The 23,614-nt window shown below is 40.5% G+C and overlaps 1 protein-coding gene and 1 pseudogene across 1 annotated transcript in view; both read left to right on the top strand.

Moving 5' to 3' along the window:
• Positions 1 to 23,614, top strand: part of DIAPH1 (diaphanous related formin 1) — an 83,017-nt gene that overhangs the window by 55,010 nt on the left and 4,393 nt on the right. The window contains exons 19-27 of the mRNA XM_072630611.1: positions 8,863 to 8,961; positions 12,285 to 12,379; positions 15,822 to 15,923; positions 16,208 to 16,447; positions 16,585 to 16,714; positions 17,602 to 17,727; positions 17,933 to 18,096; positions 18,196 to 18,331; positions 20,961 to 21,047. Of these exons, the coding sequence (XP_072486712.1) occupies positions 8,863 to 8,961; positions 12,285 to 12,379; positions 15,822 to 15,923; positions 16,208 to 16,447; positions 16,585 to 16,714; positions 17,602 to 17,727; positions 17,933 to 18,096; positions 18,196 to 18,331; positions 20,961 to 21,047 (1,179 nt within the window). The remainder of the gene's footprint in view (positions 1 to 8,862; positions 8,962 to 12,284; positions 12,380 to 15,821; positions 15,924 to 16,207; positions 16,448 to 16,584; positions 16,715 to 17,601; positions 17,728 to 17,932; positions 18,097 to 18,195; positions 18,332 to 20,960; positions 21,048 to 23,614) is intronic.
• On the top strand, positions 8,968 to 12,278 carry LOC140518437 (protein C1orf43 homolog pseudogene; annotated as a pseudogene).

The raw sequence follows: 23,614 nt of genomic DNA, 5'->3' as shown, positions 1-23,614 counted from the left end.
CTAGACTACCTAAATATCTCCATAGCTCATCCAACCTTAGTATTTTAGTTCTTATTGAGGTTTGCTAACCTTACCATGACTTTAATTTCAGTTTCCTTCCCTTTGCTATTCTACTATTCCAGAAACTGTTCTCTCATTGATACTAATTAAATTTTTCTCCTAGATTAAGTTTTATAGACACACACGCACACACACACGCACACGCAGAGTTCCCATTTGTACAAAATATCCATATGTCTTCTTTGGAGGATGAATGTTAAAAATGCAAAGATTTTTGTGAGTGAAGAAGTGAACTTATTTCTACTCAGGAATATTATACTCCTGTATTTTTATCGCCTATCTTTGAACTACTCTAAACTTAATCAAGATGGGCCTCCTGAAGATAGAGGAGTTTTAAGGAAGTACAAGTGGACTGTGGCTTGACAGACATTGAGAAAAAAATGCCCAGAGGAAATAGACTAAGAAGGGCCTCCATGAGCCAGTCTTGCACAGAAAAATAAACTGACAAGAAAATGAGAAGTGACAATTAGGGCTGGAAAACAGATATGATTAGAGCCAACATTAATGAACATGTCTTAAATGGCAATATTTTAGAATGATTGAATTCATAAGAGAATAGAAATGGTTGGGAGATGAACATGGGGAGCATCGCAATTGTTTAGATATTCAATAACTGAGAAATGGACAAGAAGATCCAGGTAGCAACTATGCAGAGATGTGTTCAGAAGGAGAAAAAAGGGCTTTAAGAGATGTGAAATGAGGATTTGGGAAGAAAACGGAGATCTGATGGTCCTGCGGTAGTTGTTATACCTGAATACAAAGCTACTTTTGAGAGAAGAGCGTTGCTAGGAGAATTTATATTTGTATAGGGGTTGCCTTTGACCCTTAACTGTTTAATAATTCGTATTTCTCATAAGACCATATCTTAAAACATCAGGTTTGTTGATAAAACCATAGTGCTTTTGTTTGGTCCTGCCCTATCCATTCAGCAATGTTGTATAGTATAGACGATAGTGAAATTATCTGCCTAGAACATTTGCCATGTAGATTGTGTTTACTGCAGGTCCTTCTGAGGATATTTTGACATGTTAGCCAGAATATCTAAAGCCATTGGATTACCTGGGATTCTGTCAGATCACCTTTCTCCCTGTTTTCTGCTAACCAGATCAGCCTGGCCGGATTTAACATTGACTTAAAAGTCTGAAACTTAGAGATTTGAGGTCAGGTATGGTATATAAATATAGTCTTGGGCCTCCTTTATTCTCACCTCAATTTAAAAAGAATACGTGATATTTCTGTAGCACTTCAGGGTTTACAAAGTGCTTTACATACATTATTTCATTTGAGCTCTAGAACTACCCAACTAGTAAAGGCATTATTATTCCTACTTTTCGCATGAGGGAACTGAGACCTGTGGAGATGGGGATTTGCTCACAGTCCTATAGATAGTAGGTGTTGAAGGCAAGATTCTAACCCAGGTGTTCCCAACTCTATATCCAGTCTGTTTTCCCAAGGCTCGATGAGAAGTCCCAGTCAGAATTCTTGGTGTTTTTCCTGATGGACAAAATGCTTTCTAAGGATCTCCTGAGGAAATTTATACTTTGTGTTTTCCTAGAAGTTCTTAGATACTGAGAACATTAAAAAACATGAACTTTGCCTCTCTAAAGGCCTTTGAGTGCAGTCTCATATCATTGTTTATGCAGCCTCCTTTAGAGCTTATTGGTTATAGTCTTAAATATCTGTTGGGCTTAAGGAAGGTGGAGTTGTTAACATCTGGTGAATATTGTCCCTTGCATGAAGACCTCCACAGGCATCCAGGGCAGAACTTGTTTCCCCATGCTCTGAAGAATTTAACTCAAGTCTGATCTTTAAACATGTTCCAGGCACTGACTAGAATCTTTCAGCATTCTAGGTTTATGGCTGAAAGGATACCATGAAAAGAGGGCTTCTTGATTACTAGCTTTGTCGCTGAAGCCCTGGATCCTTGGAGTCAGGGGCAGAGTTTTATTTCAACTTCACCACCCTCCTAAGGAAAGTGTTTTCTTCATTCTGCCCCTATCCTGTTATTGGCAGGATGAGAGCTCAGTTGATTGTCCAGATCCTCTGCTCCCCCTTGCAACTGATGAGATGCCCCCAAAACCTTTTGGATCCTAGGGGTCTGGGTGCAGAAGGTGCTCCAGAGGCCCTGTTGTAGAGTGCAGAAATATCTTCTCTCTAGCTCCTGCATCAAACTAGCTTTGCCCTCAGTGCCATGGATACCTTTTGGATAGGTCACCCCAGAAAAGGGTAATCTTTTTTATTCTTTCTCCTCAGACCCCCTCAGAACAGAAGAGCTGCTCCAAATCCCCCCACACAGCATCTTTCCCTGCTTTTTCATCCCTTTTCTCTTCTCTTGCATTGCTCTTTTCAGCCACGGGGCGAGCGCAGTTGAGCTACTTTGGCTCAGGTTCCAAATTATGAAGTCAGAGGCTAGGGATTGGAGGAGAGTATCAGGTGATTTTCAGTATCTGCAGTGACGAGGCGCTCCTCTTCTCCACCCCCTTCCTCCCCCGCTTCCCCCTCCTTTTCCTGGCCTCCACCTCAGGAACAAAGAAGGGAAGAAAACAGGACTATGACAAAAACAAGCAGCTGCATCAGCAGGACTAGGCTGGGGGCAGGGTGTTCTCTCCATCTGTTCTTTTTTTTTTTTCATGCTTCAAGCTTTGTGCCTTACTGCCTTCTGAACTGAGAATAAAATGGTTTTAGGACCCTTAGCTACAAAGGAATTATGAGGAATTTATAGTCTGTTTACAGAGCCCCATGTGTGAGAAAGGAAGAATGAGACAGGAACATATTACTGTCATCTAGAAACATATAGACTTATCACCTTTTTCATTACATCTCATTTGAAATATATTTTTGTTTACCCTTGTGAAAGGGAGGGAGTGTTTACTTCAGATCTCTGGAGGATCTGAGGAAGGAATGACCTAAAAAGAAATCCTGAATTAAAACAAAGAAGGGTAGTGGAGAATTTCCTGGGACTGTGCTGCACTTGGTTTCTGATCTTTATTCCCCAGCTCTCCCCTACCCCCCCATCCCCACTCCCCTCAGTCTGGCTTTATTAATAACTTTTGAGTGTTGACTCCTGCCCTCTAGCCCTGTTGTTCCCTAACATAACATAAACTGATGATTCTTGTCCACACCTTTGCTGATACACACCTCAGTCTTTGCTTGGGGCAGTGCCTGTTCTTCTATTTCCTACCCACCTAAATCTGATATTGAGTGGTTCTCAGCACTCCCTTATTGAGTCACCCTGGGTGTGCTGGGAAAGTATCAGAGAGAGACTGAATAACTGTATTGTCTGAATGATCATCTATTTTCTGGAGATTCCAGCTGACAAATTAATGCTCTCTGCAATCTGTATGTACCTTTGTGCTCCCCCCAGTCTTGCCTGACAACCTTTGGCTTCTCTAGCCTTAGGACTCACATGTCTTTGCTGTTGCTTCTCAGCCTCACTGCTCTGTCACTTCTTTCTGTCCCTCTCTGCAGCCTCCCTTACCCATAACATTATAATTCTGTTAAATTCAGAGGGATGGGAGTTTGAATTGGCAGAGAAGTTAGTTATAGAAATCTTGTTTGGGGGTAGAGGAGGCTGCTGATTCTAGCAGACTCACTGCCTTGTTTATTTGTATGATTTTTGTCTGAAGCTAAGAATGTATCTGATATCCCTGTGTATCTGTGGGAATTCTTCATGTGGGCAGTTGGTTACACTAGGGCTTGGGACAGCCTGTGGGAACTGCTCATTCCTTACAGCAGCATTTATAAGCCCATTCCTTATCTCATTGCTTCATGTGGCTCAGATCCACGAGCACTGCAGTCTCTTTGATCTCAGTGGAAGGCCCTTATTTCCTATAGGGAGCTCCTGACTGTTTCTTCCATGGTGCCCATGATGCTGTCTTGATATTGATCCCAAAGTTCTGTCCCTTTATTTCTTAAAGTGATTTTAGGCTTATATAGTGACTGCTGTCACTTGATCCTGCTTTAGGAGAGTCCAAGTCATTAGAAACAAAGCACTCAGTGCTGACTCCAAACCCTTTTTCCAAACATACCTGTTTGACCTTTTCTCATTTTTTCCTCTATTGTTCCATTTAGCAGTAAAGTGCCTAGCTGGATTCTCAGGAGTTGTGTGCCAGGGAAACTAAGGGCAGTCCAATACTGAGCTCCTAAGCATTGTCATTTACATCATCCCAAGCAGAGAAGGTAGATATGGAAGTAATATTTGCTCATAATAATAACTGGCACTTACATAGCATTTTGAAGTTGAAACAACACAACACCTTAAATGCATTCTCTCACTCCAGTTTCCCAACAGCCTTATGATGTAGGATACTAAAGATAATATCCCTGTTTTGCAAATGAGGAAACTGAGGCTCAGAGGGCTTAAGTGGTTCGCCTCATTGTCAGATAGCTAGAAGGTATTAAAAGTGGAATTTGAAATCATGTCTTTTGTGTTCCACGTTCAACATTCTGTTCACTATGCAAGGAGGAGTTTGTGCCTTTTAGCTGAGTTCCCAGTCCCAAGGAAGCAGCATGTTAAATCTGTTCTCAGCAGTATTTACTCAGTGCCTTGGGTCCTCTCTGCTGACTCACCCCCCACCTGCAGTTCAGGCAAATCCTTGAGGATTTTGTTTCCAGGATGTCAGACAATCCTTTACTCCCCCATTTCCTGTTTGTAAATTTCATTGAGAGGAATCTGGAGCAGGAATTCCTGGGGAAATGAAGGCAGTGACCCTGGGACTATTAGATCATTAGAGGCTATTAGATCATGAATTGGAATGATGGGCTTCTGTTCTCTGGGCAAGCCTCTTTTTCCATTCTTTGGATGCAGGGAAAGTCTGTTAGCACAAAACATGACCAAGCAATGAACTGGGGAGTCAGACATTCTAGCTTCTGAGTCCTTTTTATAACTTGTCTGTGTGCTGTGCTGTGCTTTATTTTCCCCTTTGTGAGGTTGGGAGTAGGGTTGAAGAAGGCTGAGGGTTTTTGGTGGAGCACAGAATGAGAAATAAAGGAAGGTAGGTTCCCAGATTGGACAGCAGAGGGTGTCCTTGTGCTTCTCTTCAGCTGCCTGGTTCTGCTGCATTCAGCCATTTTATACAGATTGTTTTCCTCCCTGAATATCTCCATTTTGTGTTTGTGACGCAGGAAAAAAAGGACTGCGCAAGGGAGGAGTCTGGGGTGGGAAGGGGGAGGAGAGGGAGACAAGCTGAGGCAAAGTTTGCCTCTCCTCCGCTCAGCTGCTGCTCATCAGGGACACACCTCACTGTAGGCACCCTGCTTCCTAGGCAACTGAAGGAGCAAGTCCTTTCTTGAAAAGCCTAAAGCAGGGAGGTGTCTGACTGATAGATGCCTTCTGGCATAGCAGTAGCTGTATCTGGCTAGATGCCTGCATACAGCAGGAATTAACATTCTGTGTCAGACCTCTCTTTTCTTTCATGACCCTCTGGAGAGGAGCAGCCAGCCTTTAAATTACAGGCTTACCTAGGAGACTTCATCTTCTGCCTTGAATAAATACATAATATATAAATAAATGTCTTGAAAAATCAGATTGAATTCCTGCTAGGAGATTCTCTTAGTACATTGGGATCCAGACAGGATAAACCTAGATCTGCCCTCTTCTCATTGAGTTACAGTGTACCATCGTATTTTTCCACAGAGGAAGCAGTAGAAGAAAGGACTGAAATATTTGGGGAGGATGGGAGGTATAGAAGAAATCAGGGTATTACTAAAAAAAAAAAAAGTATAACCTTCATCTCTGCCATGATTTTAGCATGTTCTTTAAAATCTGGAAAATGGTTTGTAAATAAGAACTAGGAGTTCTTTAGGACCAGAAAGGGGAGATATCATATTGACAGAAGTCTTACCCTATCAGCTATGTAATATCTGGGTTCCTGCTACCTCCCAAATCCTTTGTTGTCCCTTATTCCCTCAGTGGTATTATTGTCCTTATTTTGAAAGAAACTCAGTGTGAGAGCCTGCTGTGTTGGCAGAGCTCAGTGTTGCTTGTAGTTTGGGGGCTGCTAGGTTTGATAAATAATAATGAAATATCTTGGGAATAAGAGGTTAGGCTAGGTCTGACATCATGAGGTTCCTGACCCCTATGCCTCCCCATTTTCTTAACCTATATAATTCCTGAGAGTGACTTAGGCTCATAGGATGAGCTGAGGATGTTAAGCTTTTAGCTAAGCTGCTTTCATGTTCTTGCTAAACTTCTCAGAAGTAGGTCAGTGACTCTGATTTTTAGCCACTGAAGCAAGCATTCTGCTTTCTAGCCCCAGATGTACATGGGCTAAGAGTGGGAAGCTTCAGGAGCTGATTTCCTGGCAAGGCTAGCAGTACACATTAGGAGGAGGTCATTGGAATCAGCACAGCTTGCCTAGGGAGATTAGATTTGGCCAGTTGCCCTATCTAAGCTCTTATCAGCAAAGTACTTCATATGTATAGAATAGGTCAGGGCTTCAGCAGCTGGATGCTGATTCCACATACTGCCAGGGAGTTAGCTAGATGGTCCAAAACCTCTCTTTTCCACTGTGGGCTCTGGAAGAATACCAGGCACTTTGGGTCTTTGGCAGGAACTTCCAAATAAAATTCCTCTCTTTACTGTTGCTACCACATATCTCTGGACTTCTGTCCCTTGGAAACTTCACATGATTTCTTGAACTAGAATTACTCAGCTTTTCCTCTTCTGATTCCATCATTAGTGAGGCATGACAGGAGTCCTCTGTTCAAGGTTGCTCTTCCTGCTGTGGTGGAAATGGGAAGTTGAAGTCTGAGTAGTGACAAAACTTATCTTAAGTGCTTTACCATCCATAAGCTTTCTGAATTTTCATTTCCAGTAGCAATTGTGTTTTAGAGGGTCAGTGTTCAGGATACCCCTCAGAACTGACATGAACACTATCTTAGATCTTTTCCTTGTTACCAGATTAGGAGTTATATTCATATAGGTGCTGACACTGGAGTAACTGTAGGCTATCAGAAATTCAGGGACCCCACAATGACAGAGTGCCGAGAGAGAGAGAGACAGAGAGAGAAAGAGAGCAGTCTGCCCTGCCTTCTCCACAGTTCCCTGAATGTAAATATCTATGCTTCTCTCTCCTAAGCGTTTCCTAATACTCTAGTCGTTTCCTTAGTTATCTTTAATCAGTATTTCATCATCAGAAATGCCAAAACAGGCACAGAAGGCCTTTTTGTAGTAGGAAAAACTAGAAATAAAGTTGGTATCCTTTTTATTGGAGAATGACTGAACAAATTGTGGTATGTTAGTGTAATAGAATGGTTTGTTTTTGGTGGGGCAGGGTAGATATTTGAGTGCAATTATATGATTACAAAAGGCATAAATAAAACTTTTAAAGAATATTACTCAGTTCCTAGATGTTAAGAGGGGTAGTAATGCAGTATAATGAAAAGGGTACTGGACTTCAGTCAAGGCTTGGGTTGGCACCCTCCCTCTGACCCACGATAAGTGAGTCAACAGTAGGAGCACAGATTTAGAACTTGTGTTCTTTGCATTTTACCACACTGCCTCCAGTTGATCTGCAAGAAGCCTCTCCTGGCATCCTATAATATTTATGCCTTCCCTCTGAGACTACTTCCCACTTCCCCTGTCTCTGTCTTATATGTACATAGTGTTTTGCATGTTGCCTCCCCCATCAGACAGTGAGCTCCTTGAGGGCAGGATTGTTTTGCCTTTTCTTTGTATTCCCACTGCTTAGCACAGTGTGTGACGCATGGTAAACAGGTAATAAATGTTTATTGACTTAGCTTCTCTGAACCTCAGTTTCCTCATCAGTAAAATAGGAGTAATTCTTCTAGTATTTCCCTCACAGTATTATTGGGAGAGTCAAATGAGATAATGTATGCAAAGTACTTTGTGAACCTTAAAATACTTACATGATTTATCTTTGTTATTAAGTACCCGTTGTGATTATAAAAAGTAGTCAAACATGCAGAACCTGCCATGAAGGAATAGCATCTATAATTGACTTGGTGATAGAAGGAAGATAAACATGTAAAGTTTAGAAGTACAGTTATCCCTTCCACATTGTTGGGTTAGTGCACCCTCCACTGTCTGGAAAATCTCTGTAAAATTTTTTTTTACCCTCTTTGTACCAGAGAAGAAGTCTGAATTATTATATTAAAAGATATGTTTATATTATACAATACTGTACATATGTTTTATGCATTTCTGATTTTCTGAACTTTTTCTGTGGCTTCTGTGGCTTGTGCAAAACTGCCCCCAAATGCCTATTTCATTTCCTTTGGTCCAGTCCGTGATTTCTTGCATCTGTCTGTGATAAATTGCAACTGTGATGGGGAAAGTCATGATGTGGAAAGGATAATTGTAATATGTAGTGTTTAAAGAAATTTTCACAACAGCTGTTTAAGAGGTATCATAATAGGGTATTTTAATTGCCAAGCTAATGTTCCAAATAGTGAATACAGTAAGAATTCAAAGAAAAGAGAGTTTCTTTTAGATTAGTGTATAGTCAAAGAAAGTTTCCTGGAGTAGATGGTATTTGACCTGCATGTGGAAAGTTGACTGGTGTTTAGAAATGGGAAAGGGGAAATAGTATTTACAAAGAAGTCATTCTTTCCCTTTCTCTTTATGTTTTATGGATAAGTTGATATTTAGGCACTAGGATTCCTTCTCTAGGTTAACCATATTCACTGAGTTCCTGGGTGGTCACTTTAAGAATCTTTTGTATAAGAGGTATCACTGTATAAGGGCAGTTAGTAAACTCCCCAGCTGTTCTGTAAATTGAAACTTCTCTGTGATGGAATTTGGTTTATTGTTAATCCTACCTGTCTAATCTTTCTCTTCAGCCAAGAAAGATCAAGAAGGTGGAGAAGAAAAGAAGTCAGTTCAGAAGAAAAAAGTAAAAGAGCTGAAGGTATTGGATTCAAAAACAGCCCAAAATCTCTGTAAGTATAACTGTAATCCACTTTTGCAAGATGAAGGGAAATAGCTTCCTAGCAACGTGGCTTCAGCTGTACATGCCTAATAATTAAAGTAGTCCAGAATGTACTGTCTCAGGAGCTTCCCCCTCCCTCCCCTGGATATCTTGGACTGAAAACTGAGTGACTACTTCTCAGGGATATGGTAGAGGACATTTTTGTTTAGGCAAAGATAAACTAGGCAGCCTGAGGTTCTTGCTATTTTTGAGATGCTGTGATTCCAGATTAGGAATTTCCACCCACTTATTTCACATCCTTGTCTTTCTCATTGTACTGGGTAAACTTTCTTTAAATGGAGGAGCTACTGGCTTAATTTTAGTCTAGATGAGCTCAAAGTAATGCTTGAGGTTTGGTCTATCCTAGTGTTCAAAAATTAATTATATTCTCTGCTTCCAAAATGAACTTTGGGGTCAGAAATTTCACTACAAAGCAAATAATAGGTTGCTAGAGGTTAGGATGGAAATCGATTTATATATATGAGAACATGGTGAATAGGAAGCTATAATAAGCATATATGTAATTCCTGACCTCAGATTGCATGATCAAGAAATATTGAACATTCTCTCTGTGTAAGGCATCATGCTAGGTGTTACGAGGGTTGCAAAAAGATGAGTGTAAAAGATAATTACTGTCCTCAGAAAGCTTATAATGTGGTTAAAGAGGCATGCCATTCATATCTGAAAAAAACTACAGTAGCAATTCAACTCAACAAGCATGTATCAACACAGTCTTTGTGAGGCATTGTACCAGGAACTGGGAATATGAAGACAAAAAAATGAAACTCCCTGCTTTCAAGAAGCATGACTCCAGCATCTTCCATCTGACGAAGCACTGTCTTCACAATAACTCGAATAAGGAAACAAGACTTGGAGAGGGGATGTGATTTGTTCATGGTCACACTGCTAGTAAATGTGGGGCAGCTAGGGGGTGCAGTGGATAGAGCACCAGGGCAGGAGTCAGGAGGACCTGAGTTCAAATCTTACCTCAGACATTTGACACTCACTAGCTCTGTGACCTTGGGCAAATCACTTAACCCCAGTTGCCTCATCCTGGGTCATCTCCAGTCATCCTGATGAATATCTAGTCACTGGATTCAGATGGAGGAGAAGTGAGGCTGGTGACCTGCACAGCCCTCCCTCACTCAAAAACAAGTCAAGTGCAAGTCACATCATCATTTCTCTGATGGCATGGTCTTCTTTGGCAACAAAGGACGAACACACACGCTAGTAAATGTAAATTCCAACCCAAGTTTCCCCAGTGCAAGTCTATCTAGTGTTCTTTCCACAGCCCTCCTCACTCAAATCAAAGTCAACTACAAGTTGCATCATCATCTTGATGTCATGGTCCTCTTTGAAAATGAAGGACAAATACTACAACAACCTAAAAGAGATACCACTAAATAATATATAATTTCCGTATGAGTAATATACGTAGTAAGGGCTATGAAGAGGAATCAGGTAGTTTGGTAAATGAGATTGGATCTGGAACTTGAATGGACATGATTTAGAAAGGCAGAGAGGAGGAAATAGGATATTCCCATAGCAAAGATGTAGTGATGGAAAAGGGACGTTCAGGAGATGGCAAATAGAAGAGTTTGACTAGAATTAAGGGTTAATGTAACCAGGCAATGGGAGCAAAGGCTGAACAGATTGGTTGGGGTCAGATCATTGAAGTCTTTAAATTCCAGGACAAAGAGTTTGGACTTTTATCTTACAGCCAGTGAAGAGCCATTAAAAGGTTTTTTTTGAGCAGAATCATGACATGATAAAAGCAGCATTTTAGGAAGATTTTTCCATGTTCCCCCGGCCACTTTTCTGACAGGGCCCGACTTTGGCTTCCATCATAAGGAAATGGCCAGGGAGCACCAAGGAATCCTAGGACCCTCACTACTACAGAGATCAAGCTAATGAAGCTGGAGAGAGGTCATGATGTCTGGCAGTAACTGGTTGTCTGAGGTTAATGTGGTGCTAGTGATGGCTTATGGGAGCTTGGTATTTGTGCTGCTGTTCATTTTTGTGAAGAGGCAGGTCATTCATTTTCCTATGAAGTCTTGAAGAGGCCCTCACGTCCCTGTGGAGCACAGCTCCCTCAATGATCTGAAGGAAGAGATTGACATCCGACTCTCCAAGGTCCAGGATGTAAAAGTATGAACCCTAGCTTCTTGAAGAGGATACCAGACTTTTGCAGCCGTAGACACCAAGAAATCAATGACTACAACTACCTGTACATGTTGAAAGCATTGGATGCTATTCATGCCTCTGAGATCCTATTCCATTCAGAAAGCCAGCATCCTCATTCCCTTGAAGCCCTTATGTGCTGGAGCTTCGAAACACAAGAACCTCCTTCAAGGGTATCTTCAAAGTTCTCATTGATACCCTGCTAGATGGCTATGAGACACCTTGATGTGGGACTGGCATCTTTGGCTAGATTGAATATCTATCTGCCCTCCAGCCAGAAGAGTAAAAGAGCCAAACATTTTCTAGAGCTGAAGAGTTTTAAGGATAACAGCAACACACTAGAAAGCACTCTCTGGCTGAATTTGGCGATAGCTATAGTCAACATAGTTCCAGGAGAAGAATCCAGTCTCAGTACCCAGGGATTTCTCCAAGGCAGGAGACACAGTAACACTGGAGAGTGTTGATATTATTATACCCAGAATTCTTGAAATGTGTACCTTGGAGAGCCTTCTTTAGCTTATCACTCTGGTCTCTTAGAGAACTTAAGTTCCATGGGGCCCTCTTTCCCCCTCTAATAGCATTTTTTAATTTTCTAGTAGCATTTTTATGGAGTTGAATCCACATATTTTTCCTATCCGTGTCACTTCCTGCTTACCCCAACTTGTTTTTGATCATGGTTTTTTTTGCCCTTTCAATCAGTTTTATCTTAAATAGATTAGTGGGAATAGGGGGAGGATATTTACAATTTTAGATGGAAATCACATAGCCCCTGTCTTACCCACTTGGATAGGGACTCTAGCCCATGGACACAGTCATTTTAAGTTGTGGAGTGAAAAGGACAGAAGGGAGCAAGGGTGTTGTACTTAAACCAAGCCCTATTGAGATTTGTATGGTGTTTAGTATACTGCCTTGCCCTTTGCATACTATGGATCAAGACATGACTGAGGGTAATTTATATTTCCCCAATCAGTCACTGCATTGATTTGACGTTATAAAGTGGTTATTTAATAAAACAGTTGTAAAAGTAAAAAAAAATATACTAGCAGCAGTATATATGATGCATTGGAAGAGGATGGGAATGGAAGGAACATTTTGTTTTTCATTTTCTGGCAGCAATCTTCCTGGGTTCTTTTCGTATGCCCTATCAAGAGATCAAAACTGTCATCTTGGAGGTTAATGAAGCTGTTCTGACAGAATCTATGGTGCAGGTAAGTAAGACAATAGTTGAACTGTATTGGTCTGCGCTGGTGAATTTATTTTAATTTTAAATAATTTTATTTTCATGCCTGTTGATTGGTATTAGCATTGAAATATGTAAACAAGAGCAAAAAAGAAAATGAAATTTTCTTTCACAGTGATTATGTACTACTGTGTACTACTAATGTAACTGTGTACTACTCTGTTAAAAGAGAATATTTTTATTAATTTAAAATTCCGGTGAGTTGAACATTAATTTTTTTGTTGTTTAATGTTTTTCTTTATGTAGATGAAGGCACTGACACTTGTTTTGGTTATGCTTTTTTTTACTAGGCATTGGTTCAAACAAGTCTTCCTATATTTTTTTTTTTATCCTTTATATTTGTTTTCTGCCATAGAGTAATAATATTGAATTATATTAAATATTATTGCATGACAAAAAGTGATTGAGGAATTCAGAGAAATTTGGGACTAGGTGTATAAAGTGATGCAAAGAGAAATAAGCAGAACCAAGAGAAAAAATATTCAGTTATTGCACTAATATAAATTTAAAATCCCTAAGAGAGAGACAAACTATGAAAAACTTAAAAGCCAGTGAAAGTTATATTATAGATAATGGAGTATGACAACTAGGAAAGAATTGTTATATATTGGCAGGTATGGTCACTGTCTTTTGTTTTGCTTAATTGTTTTTCTTTGTTGAAAGGAAGGTAGAGAGAAAATAAGCATTTGTTTAGCACCTACTGCGTGCCAGGCACTGTGCTAAAACTCTTTACAAATATCTCATTTTGTTCAAAGAACATCTTTGTAAGGTAAGTGCTATTATCTCCATTTTACAGTTGAAACTAGGGCAGGCAGAGGCCGAGTAACTTGCCCAGGATTACACAGGTAGTAAATGCCTGAGTGCAGATTTGAATTTGGTTCTTTCTTACTCCAGGTCCAGTGCTCTCAGTCAGTAAATATTTATGAAGCACCTACTATGTGCCAGGCCATTATGCTGGGGCTACAAAGGCAAATAAAAACAAAGACAGTCCTTGCTTATAATCTAATGAGGGAACACAACTCACAAAAGGAAGCTGAAAAATAGGGCCAGAGGAGAAGTAATACCTACCAGGAGCATGATAGAGAGTTCTACAGAAGTCTAAAAGCAGTGAAGCTGCTAGAAAATGTGACTCATGATAGCTAACACACATGTATCTATGCATACACATGTATATACGCACATATATATGTATATATGTCCTTCCTATTATCTGCCAGGCACTATGCTAAGCACTTTCCAATAATTATGTCATTTAATCCTCACAACCACCTTTGGAGGTTGTTGATGTTATTATCCCCATTTTGCAGATGAAGAAACTGAGGCAGACTAAGTGACTTACTCAGGGTCATCATATAGCTAGTTAAGTATCTGAGGCCAAATTTGAACTCAGGTCTTCCTGACTCCAGGTTCAATTCTCTCTCCCATATGCCTAGGGTTCAATTTGGGGTTGGGAGTAAGGTTGAAATGACTGTGATGTAAAAATTTGAAAATTCCATTACAGTGTACATATCAAATTTTATTCAAATATTCCCCATATATTGTGGACTCAAAGTTTATTTTCAGTTTTTTGCTGTTACAAATAATGCTTATAGGAATATTTCTGTAGAGCCAGGTCTGTTTTTCCTCTTTTAGCAGTGACCTTAGTATAAGCATCAATAGGACAAAAGAGAACATATTTTTTATCAGAAAGTTTAATGTAAGACTTTCCCAAGTCTCTTTTGAGATGTGCAGGATCTTTTTTAAAGTAAAATTTGTCTCTTTTTGTACCTTATTGATTAATATTTTTTCCTGTATTGTTGCACAAGGTATGGTTATAGCTGCTTTAATTTTTTATATTATGACATTTTGCATTTAAATAATTTATCCACTTGGAATTTATTATGGTGTAAAGTACTAGTTTGTTAACCATTTTCCCACCAAATTGCAATTAATTTTTCCAACTGTTTTTGGTGAATAATGAATTCATTCCCCAGTGATTTGTTTTCTTGGATTCATTGAATACTAGACAGTTTGTGTGCATTTGGTTTTCAGTCTTGTTTTTCTGTTCTTTTTCAGGGATCTGGTTTTTTTTCTATTTATACCCAGTATAAGAGTGTTTTGATAATTACTGTTTCATAATATAATTGGAAATTTGGTGGCACTAATTCACTTTGCTTCATTATTTTCCTTAATATTCTTTATCCTGGGTTCTTCCATTTAAGTTTTCTTATTAAATAGATATTTTGGTTGGTATTAAATCTACAGATTAAAAATTTGAGTGTTTTGCTTTGCCTCTCTTCTATATTAACATAGAAGAAGCAAAATATTGAAGTAGAGAGAGAACCTGCCTTGGAGCCAGGAAGATCAGGGCTCAAGTCCTGCCTCTGGCACATACTAACTTTGTGACTGTAAGCAAGTCATTTAAGCTGTCAGGGCCCTGAGCAACCCTATAAAACTCTTCAGTTTGAAAGAAGGTGTCCAACTGCTTTTTTAGAGGGCATTCCTCCCCCAGAGCCTTGCCCACTCAGGGGAAATCACAGGTCCCTCACTTCATATTAAGTACCTTTCCAGTTGTTTAGTTCTTTTTTCTTCATAAACAAAAGTACTTTGTGTGGCTAGATAAATTAATTCCCAAATATTTAGTACATTTTAAATGGTCTTTGTTTTCTTGATTAGTAGCTTTATTTAGGAATATTAATAATTTTGTGTGGTTATTTTTTTATCTTACTATTTTGGCGAAGCTATTTTTTTGTTGAGTCTCTTGGATTTTCTAAGTAAGTCACCCTATAGTACCTCCTTTGCCATTTTAAATTCTAATTTCCTTTTTTATTTTATTACTATTGATAAAATTTCTATAAAATGTCAAAAAAAATAATGGCAAGTGGGGGCATCCTGCTTTCATTCTACTTCATTATAAATAATGTTACCTCTTGGTTTCTGCTAATTTTTTTGTTATTTCCATGCCTTTTTTTAGTGTTCTTTTTTAATCATAAATAAGTATTAAATTTTATTGAAGACTTTTGGGGTATCTATTGTCATTGTGTAATTTTGTTTTTATTATTGACATTTTATTATGCTAATTATTTTTTGATGTTGAACTTTCTGCATTCTTAGTATAAATCCAATTTGATCATAGTTTTTTTTTAAGGGTGTTACTGGTTTAGAGTATTTCTTATGAACATTTTTATCTTTTGAGTTGGCTCTGTCATTAGGCAATCTGCCCTCTAGTTTCTTAAACATTGAATAGGATGAGTAGGACAATTTAAGAGATATTCCCAGCTAAAATGAAGCAGCCTAAACATCCCCCCCTTTTCCCTCCTTTCTTTCCCTCTTTCTCCCCTCTCCCCACCCCTTTTCTCTCTCTCTTTCTGCCCCTTTTCCCCACCTTCTTTTCCTTCTCTTTCCTTCTCCCTTTTTTTCCTGTCTTTCAGAATCTCATTAAGCAGATGCCAGAGCCAGAGCAGCTAAAGATGCTGTCAGAACTAAAGGATGAATATGACGATCTGGCTGAGTCAGAACAGTTTGGTGTAGTGGTAAGGCCTAAAGCACTGGGCTCCTTACCCCATGGGGAAAAACTGTCTATCTATCGATATCCATCCACCTATGAACACATCCATTGTGAGTGACTATTTCATTCCATTTCCTCTTTTAGCCTTGCTCTGTCTTAAACCTGGACTTAGTATTTTTTTCCTTTACTCTCCTTTGGGATTCTGTTCCTCATCAACGATTCTGAAGCCTGCCTCCCTCACACTCACCTCCTCCCTACAATTATTTCTTTGCCTGGCTATACTCTAACCCTCTTTGTCCTTCCCATCAGATGGGCACTGTGCCCCGCCTTCGACCCCGACTCAGTGCTATCCTCTTCAAGCTGCAGTTCAATGAGCAGGTAGAAAATATCAAGCCAGAGATTGTTTCTGTAACAGCTGCTTGTGAAGAGGTACGAAAGAGTGAGAATTTTTCTAGCCTCTTGGAAATAACCCTGCTCGTGGGCAACTACATGAATGCTGGCTCCAGGAATGCTGGTGCCTTTGGCTTCAACATTAGCTTTCTCTGTAAGGTGAGAATGGGAGTCAGAACAGAGAGAGACCAGGGCAGGTTTCTAGCCCATTGGGCCAAATATTAGAGGATACAGTCTGCTGAGGGTGGTTTTTGTCTCAAATCCATTTGCCTGCTCACAGACATTCTTATTCTCAGCTTCGGGACACCAAGTCCGCTGATCAGAAGATGACATTGCTGCATTTCTTGGCTGAATTGTGTGAAAACAGCTACCCAGAGATCCTTAAGTTCCCTGATGAGTTAACCCATGTAGAGAAGGCTAGCAGAGGTGAGGACAGACTGGGGAGAGACTATAAGGTGGCTTGGGGGCTGGCAAGTATCTGCTTGGAGAGGGAAGGAGAGATTATTTGGTTGTAGAATGCATTAAGTCTCAAGCTAATGAACACATTTGGGTCTGGAGTGATGTTGAGGGAACATGAGGCCATAGTGAAAATATAAAGTAGAGAGAGTCTTCTGTGTATAAAATTGAGAAGAATATTTAGCAGCCCAATAAAAAGAAAGTCATCTGGAGGAAAAGCACTTGTTTTTAGTCCAAGACCTCAACTCTCTTGGTTTTCCCATTCAGAAAACATAGACTTTCTTGACAGAAAGAAAGTAGTATCTGAGAAGAAGGCAGAGAAAATATAGCCTTCTGCTTAAGAAAAAGCTGATTCTACCACTTATTATCTCTGAGAGTGGAAGTAATCCAAAATATTATACAAGTAGCACTTGTCCTAGCTACAAGTTTCTGTGCAAGTCTCTCTACTTCTAAACCCCATTCTTCTAACAGGCATAGGGCCAAGACAGTGGGGGCGAAGAGGCAAGAGCTCAGTTCATTCGTCTAAACACGTATTTGTGGACCATTTCTGATTTTTCCAGCACTGTAGATATTGGGATTTGCCACATAAATTCATGACACAATTCTGATCATCAAGATAGATGCTTAGGGTCTTAATGGAGAGATAAGGCTTGCACACAGTAGAGAGCAATTGAAAGTATGTCAGGCCAAATATTAAGAAGTGCTGAATTAAATGTAATTGAGTATCTGAAGCAGTTAGGAAGGGGAAACTCACTGACTGGAAGAGTTGCTGTCCTAGGCTAAGATCCTTTCAGGGCTGTAAGATCATTTTTTCATTGAAGCTATAAGTTCATTGTTACCCCATCCATCTCATACAGTCTCAGCCGAGAATTTACAGAAGAACCTGGATCTAATGAAGAAGCAGATTTCAGATGTAGAACGAGATGTTCAGAACTTCCCAGCTGCCACTGATGAAAAAGACAAGTTTGTGGAGAAAATGACTATATCCTTTCAAGGAGTGTAAAGAGGGGGACTAACTTATAGGGGAGTAAATGGGAGATATCTGTGGGGCCCAGGAGTAAGAGTGTGGAACACATTTTAGTGAGACCTGTTTTGAGACTAATAGGTGATGCACTCCACTCTGGGAGTGTGTAGTTGAAGTAAGACTACTAGTTTTTTGGCCCTAGTCCTTTACTCCTTGGCCTCACAGCTTTGTAAAGGATGCCCAGGAACAATATAACAAGCTACGGATGATGCATTCTAACATGGAAACCCTCTTTAAGGAACTAGGAAGTTACTTCCTCTTTGATCCCAAGAAAATGACTGTGGAAGAATTCTTCATGGACTTAAATAATTTCAGGAATATGTTTGTGGTAAGCAAGCAAACTTTGCCCCCAAACCAAGAAGACCTGAGGGTTTTTCTCCCAGAGATTAACTCAGTTTGCTTAATTATAATTTTCTTTTACTCATAGCAAGCAGTCAAGGAGAATCAGAAGCGACGAGAGACAGAAGAAAAGATGCGTCGAGCAAAGCTAGCCAAAGAAAAGGCAGAGAAAGAACGATTAGAGAAACAGCAGAAGAGAGCGCAGCTGATAGACATGAATGCAGGTATGAAGAAAGAACAAGAAATAGGGAGGGGGAGAAACAGGGAGGATGTTCTAGAGTTCCAGTTTGGGCAGAGAAAACAGCTGATTTCTGAGCTGGATTTTTAATAACTGAGCTTTTGGCACAGTTCCTCTGATCAATTTTGTTTGCTCTAATTTTCTCTGCTAGACTTCCAATTTTTTCCTCTTTTAAAATTTTTTTTTTGTACCTTCTTAATCATACAACCTCCTGCCATTCATATTCTGTTGTTACTAGGTGACCTTGGTGCTAGTGTAACACATGCTCCTCCTTTCTGCCCACTCAGGAGTGCCTCTAGGCTCCTCTCACACACACTGCAGACCTCTGCTTACATTATGTGTAAGATGGCCTCCTAAGCCTCTGCCAAGTCCTTTGTGGCAGCAGTACCATCCTTGCTGTAGTTCCTAACTCTTTCCCTTCACCCAAGCCCCCACCCTCCTCATCATCGTGGCTTGGGAACAGTTGCAAAGTATGGATTTACAAATCATAACACAAACACACTCTTCCCAGGCAGCAGCATTCCTTTGTTGAAACATATGGCTCAAGAACTTACACGCACAGAGACACACAGACACAGACGCACACACAGACACACACACACCGACGCACATACAAACACGCACGTGTGCACACAGACACACCCACGCGCACACACAGACACACAGACACAGATGCACACACAGACATGCACGTGCACACACACGCACACACAGACACACAGATGCATGCACACATACACAGACGCACACACATACACACACACACAGACACACACACTTTTGCTACCAGAAACATTCCTTTGTTGAAACATATGGCCTCAATTACTGCCCCTGTTTCCTGCCTCTGCTCCTTTACTGCTTGATTCCCTTCCTCTTCCCCTCCCCCACCTCTAACTGCTCATGTTGGTAACTGCAAAAATTTAACTCTTAAATTTAAACTAAATTTAACATTTTCATTTGTCAGTGTCCAATTGAATTTACCTTACTGTCTCTTCTCCCCTCCCCCCACTCCACCTTGGCTGTTCCTTCTAAGTGAGGGTTAGGGGTAATGTCTCTGAAATTCCAAGCCTAGTAAAAAGTTCAACTAGTCCAGAGAAACTGAATTGTTTCTGCCCTATTGAAGCTAGGATTTTTGTTTTGTTTTTAAAGAAAAACTGAGTTTTCTTGGTCCTATACCATCCTGGTTTGTTTGGGAACTGATTTTAGAGGTCTATTATTTTTTCTCTCAGGACCTTTTCCATCCTGGCACCTGTTTACTACAAACCCCCATGACAGCCTAGCTATCAGATTCTAAAGGAAGAAGCAGTAAAAACCTATTTCTTTACCCTTTTCCAGCCCAAAGCCTTGTAAAAAAGCTTATGCCAAGTCTCAGACCAACTAATTTCATTTGCCTTTCATCATCCCCACTAGCGTAGCTATAAAACAAGGATCGTAGAAGGTGGTTTGTCTTAATCCCACCCTCTGATCTCAGTCTGTGGACTGGAACAGAACTAGAAGCATATTTCCTAGGACACTGTAGGTATTGGGGGTAGGAGTATAGATGTTACAGTGAAAACAACATGGAACTGGGAATCAGAATGCTGACTCACATCACAGCATTTTCACTACCACTATGAACCTGGGGAAGTCAACTTCTTGAGGCTTCAGTTTTCTGATAGGTAAAATGAGGGCACCTCTGACATGCCTTCTGTCTTTAAACCCTTTGAGCCTTTACCGTTGTTACACAAGTGGTGTTAGGATTTGGCCCTGTCAGCAGGGGGCGCGGTATCCCTGTGCCCTGTCATCCTGGAGTCAGCAGTGAAGCTGGAATATAGGTCAGCTGCATTGTTTATCTTCAGCAGGCAGATGGCGCTTGGAACACTTCGCCAGAGCCTTGGAAATGACAGCTGTTCTGGGGATTTTGCAGTTTCAGGTTTCACCACCCAGGAGTTGTTGCCATGGAAACAGACCTGGGCCTTGAGCAAGGATTCTACATTAACTCCTTGTGTATCTACAAAGATTGTTCAGTATATGCAAAAGGGCCAAGATGGAATGTGGCTTCCTGGAGGGAGGGTGTCGTTAGGGGGTGATACCTGTGTGGAAGCTGACCATTTATTTGTGCTTTCTTGCCTGTCTTCCCTTTGCAGAGGGGAGCAGACCCCTGCTGCCGACATTCAAGCAGAATGCCTTGAGGGGTTGGGGGAAGGGAGTTTCATTTCCTTTCTGCCATTTTAATCTTAGTCTCAGCCTTAAAGATCAGCTATTCTTTGTCCTGATGGTGGCTAAGAGAGGAATGAGGCTGCGGGTGGGGTATGCCTTGAAGGAAAAGAGCCATATGCTTGCCCAATAACCCAAGATCCTAGTAAGGGGGAAGCAGTGCCCCTTAACTAATTAAAGAGGTTTCATTGCTGAAACCTCTTATTTCAGTAACCTTAACATACCATGTAAATATGTACAACTTAGATTTTGAGGCCCTTCTGTCTTTCTACTCCCATCTGTCATTGTGGTTTAGAACCGAGGTCAAAACACAATTCATTTTCTGTGTTGTGGGGGTTGACAAAGCCCATGGCTGCTGTGAATAAGAGGATGTTAGCATATGAACCAGTCATTCCATATCTTACTTCGTTTCTTTACAGAGGGTGATGAGACTGGTGTGATGGATAGTCTCTTGGAAGCCCTACAGTCAGGTGCAGCATTCCGAAGGAAGAGAGGACCTAGACAAGGTGAGTGGGGACATTGGTAGTGATTCTGTGTTGATAGCTGTGGGGTCCTTATGTTCCAGAGTTAAGAGTACAAATCCTACACACTGGAAAAGAGTTAGCCAAGCTGACTTTTTGATGAAGAGAGCTAGTATTAGCAGTCTGAACAAAGAAGCTACCTTACCAGAATCTCCGTCACCTAGAGAAAGTCATCTGATTATCAACACCTGGAGGTCATCTAATAACTTGGAGAAGAGCTCTGGTTTCACTTCTCCCTTCCTGGATCAAAGATCTAAAACAAGGGAGGCAGAAGCAAGGCAGTTTGTTTCTGTGTAATATGTGTAATCAGAATTAGGGTGGATGAAGGGAGTGAAATGATCAGATATCTGAGAGAAGACAGGAACACATCTGAGCTACTCAGAGTTTGGAGCCAGAGTGGGAGATGGACTCTTGAGTCACAGGATCTCATGTCTGTGCTTGAAAGTTATCTGTTTCAGAAGTGAGCTTCCTACTGCACCTTCCCTTGGGTGGTTTTAAGTGTATAACATTGAACTAAAGTACCTGAGGAAAAGAATAAAGATGAGGTGAGGTATTATTCAGGTAAGGATATGAGGAGGATGAATAACCAGGGAAATGGAGAGAAACAAAGGGACCTAATCAAAAGTGGGGGATAGCCAGGGCTTCTAATCTTATTCCTCTCAGCATAGAGAAGGCACCAAGGCTATAGATGCATCACCATGTTTGATAAAGATGTTTTCTTAGGATTGATGATGCTTTGGTATATGAGCAACTGAATCTTAAGAATTGTGTTCTCTTTCTCAGAGTGGAAGGAAATGGTAACTAAAGGCTTCCTTTAGCCGTAGTCCTATAATCATCAGTGACTTCCATTCTTTAGACTTTCTGAATTGGCAGTCCCTACTTTCATACAATCATAGGGATCCTCACTGAATACATCTTTCAGAAATCCTTAGGAAGGTTGATAGATCCCCCATTTTTTGAGAGAAGTGTGACACTTAAAGCCTAGTAGACTGGTGGTCAGGAGTCCTGGATTCTAGTGCCAACTCTGCTTCTTACTAGCTGTGTTACTTAAGACAAGTCACTTTATTTTCTGGGCCTCAGATTTTCTAATTTGTAAAAGTTCTGTGACTGCCTAGTTATAAACAATATAGGGGATGTCAAGGATTAATAAGATTCATCCTTTGAGATGACAGCTCTACATCTTCCCTCTATGGCATCTGGCCTATTCTCCCCCACCCCCACCCCCATTCCTGCCTGCCTTTTTGGCTTCATCATCTGGCGTATTGCCTTGAACAGAGGCACTGCTTATACATCTTCACAGGCTTGGTCTGTGACTGCTCATTCCCAGGGAGGCAGCTGTCCCTATTCAAAGACACCAGCAGCTCTTCTCTAGAATGTAAAGGAATGGAAAAAATTTACAGGCCCCTAGGGAGTGACCATCATACAAAGGCCCTTTATTGGGTATGGGGGGAAGTGGTCTAGGAGGGAGAAAGGGGGACTTTCAAGGCCAGTTCATTAAAAGCAGAGCCCAGGCTGCTGTGTTCTGCAGTGTTCAAAAACAATGGCTTAAGTGTAGGGGGGAAGAATCTCTGTGATTGTTCTGCAGGAACTTTTTCAGGCTGATGATTGAGTCAGTTTGTGGTTTTAATGACTCAACTTTATTTCAGTGTCTGAATTGTAGCCTCTTGTACTGGCCATCTGCTCAATGGCGCAGGAGTCAAAAGAAGAAAAAAATCCGTGTCCCTCTTCTCTTCCTCCTCTACTCTGAGACCTACTTCCTAACCCTCAGCTTCTAGTAGTTGGCTACAACTAGACAGAAAATGGCAGTGAAACCCCTGTATAATCCAGAAGAGTCTCTTTTCTACCCTCAGATAAAACTAGGAGATAGTAATGAAGTTACTTCAGTGGGATTTTTCTTTTTTCCATATTTTTAGAGTATTCTGATAAAAAGAGAATACCTATGGAGCAAAAATAGGACAACAGATATAATTAGGAGTTTATTAGGACATGAAAGAAATTTTTAGTATAACTATGACTGTGCTATCTGTCCCAGTTTCCTCTTCCCTGGGGGAACTTATTAAAAGGCACATTTCCTTTAACTAGTTCCCATCCTGTGTTCTATAAAGCCCTTTTTTCAGCTCATGAACCCTTTTCCATTCCCAACATTGTATAGCTGCTTCTTGCTGACTTTTTCCCTTTCTGATTTTTCTTTCTTATCAGTATTAATATTAAATAATTGTTTATATGAACAAAATTGCATAAGGGAGAAGGTTTTCATATATTCAATATACTTCTTTGTAGCTCTGCCAAGCTTTTAGTTTTCCTTGGGCTAAAATCAACTAGCTGATGAGGGATGGGGTCAGGCAGTCACCTTGGTCATGGCTGTTCAAGCTACTCAGCATTATTACAATGGACAAGATGGAGTAGGAGTCAGAATATTTAGGTTACATTGCCAAAATTGATATTAGATTGCTGTGTGACCTTGAGCTATGCTATGTCCATTCTTAGTGCTTTAACTTCCCTAATCTTAAATGAAGAGTGTTGCAGACCCCATATTAACTCCTGGAATGACA

This window comes from Notamacropus eugenii, chromosome 1, assembly GCF_028372415.1.
Source record: "Notamacropus eugenii isolate mMacEug1 chromosome 1, mMacEug1.pri_v2, whole genome shotgun sequence".
In the NCBI taxonomy this organism is placed as follows: Eukaryota; Metazoa; Chordata; class Mammalia; order Diprotodontia; family Macropodidae; genus Notamacropus; species Notamacropus eugenii.
The sequence above is the reverse complement of the archived record's forward strand: the minus strand, read 5'-3'. Positions and strand labels throughout refer to the sequence as shown.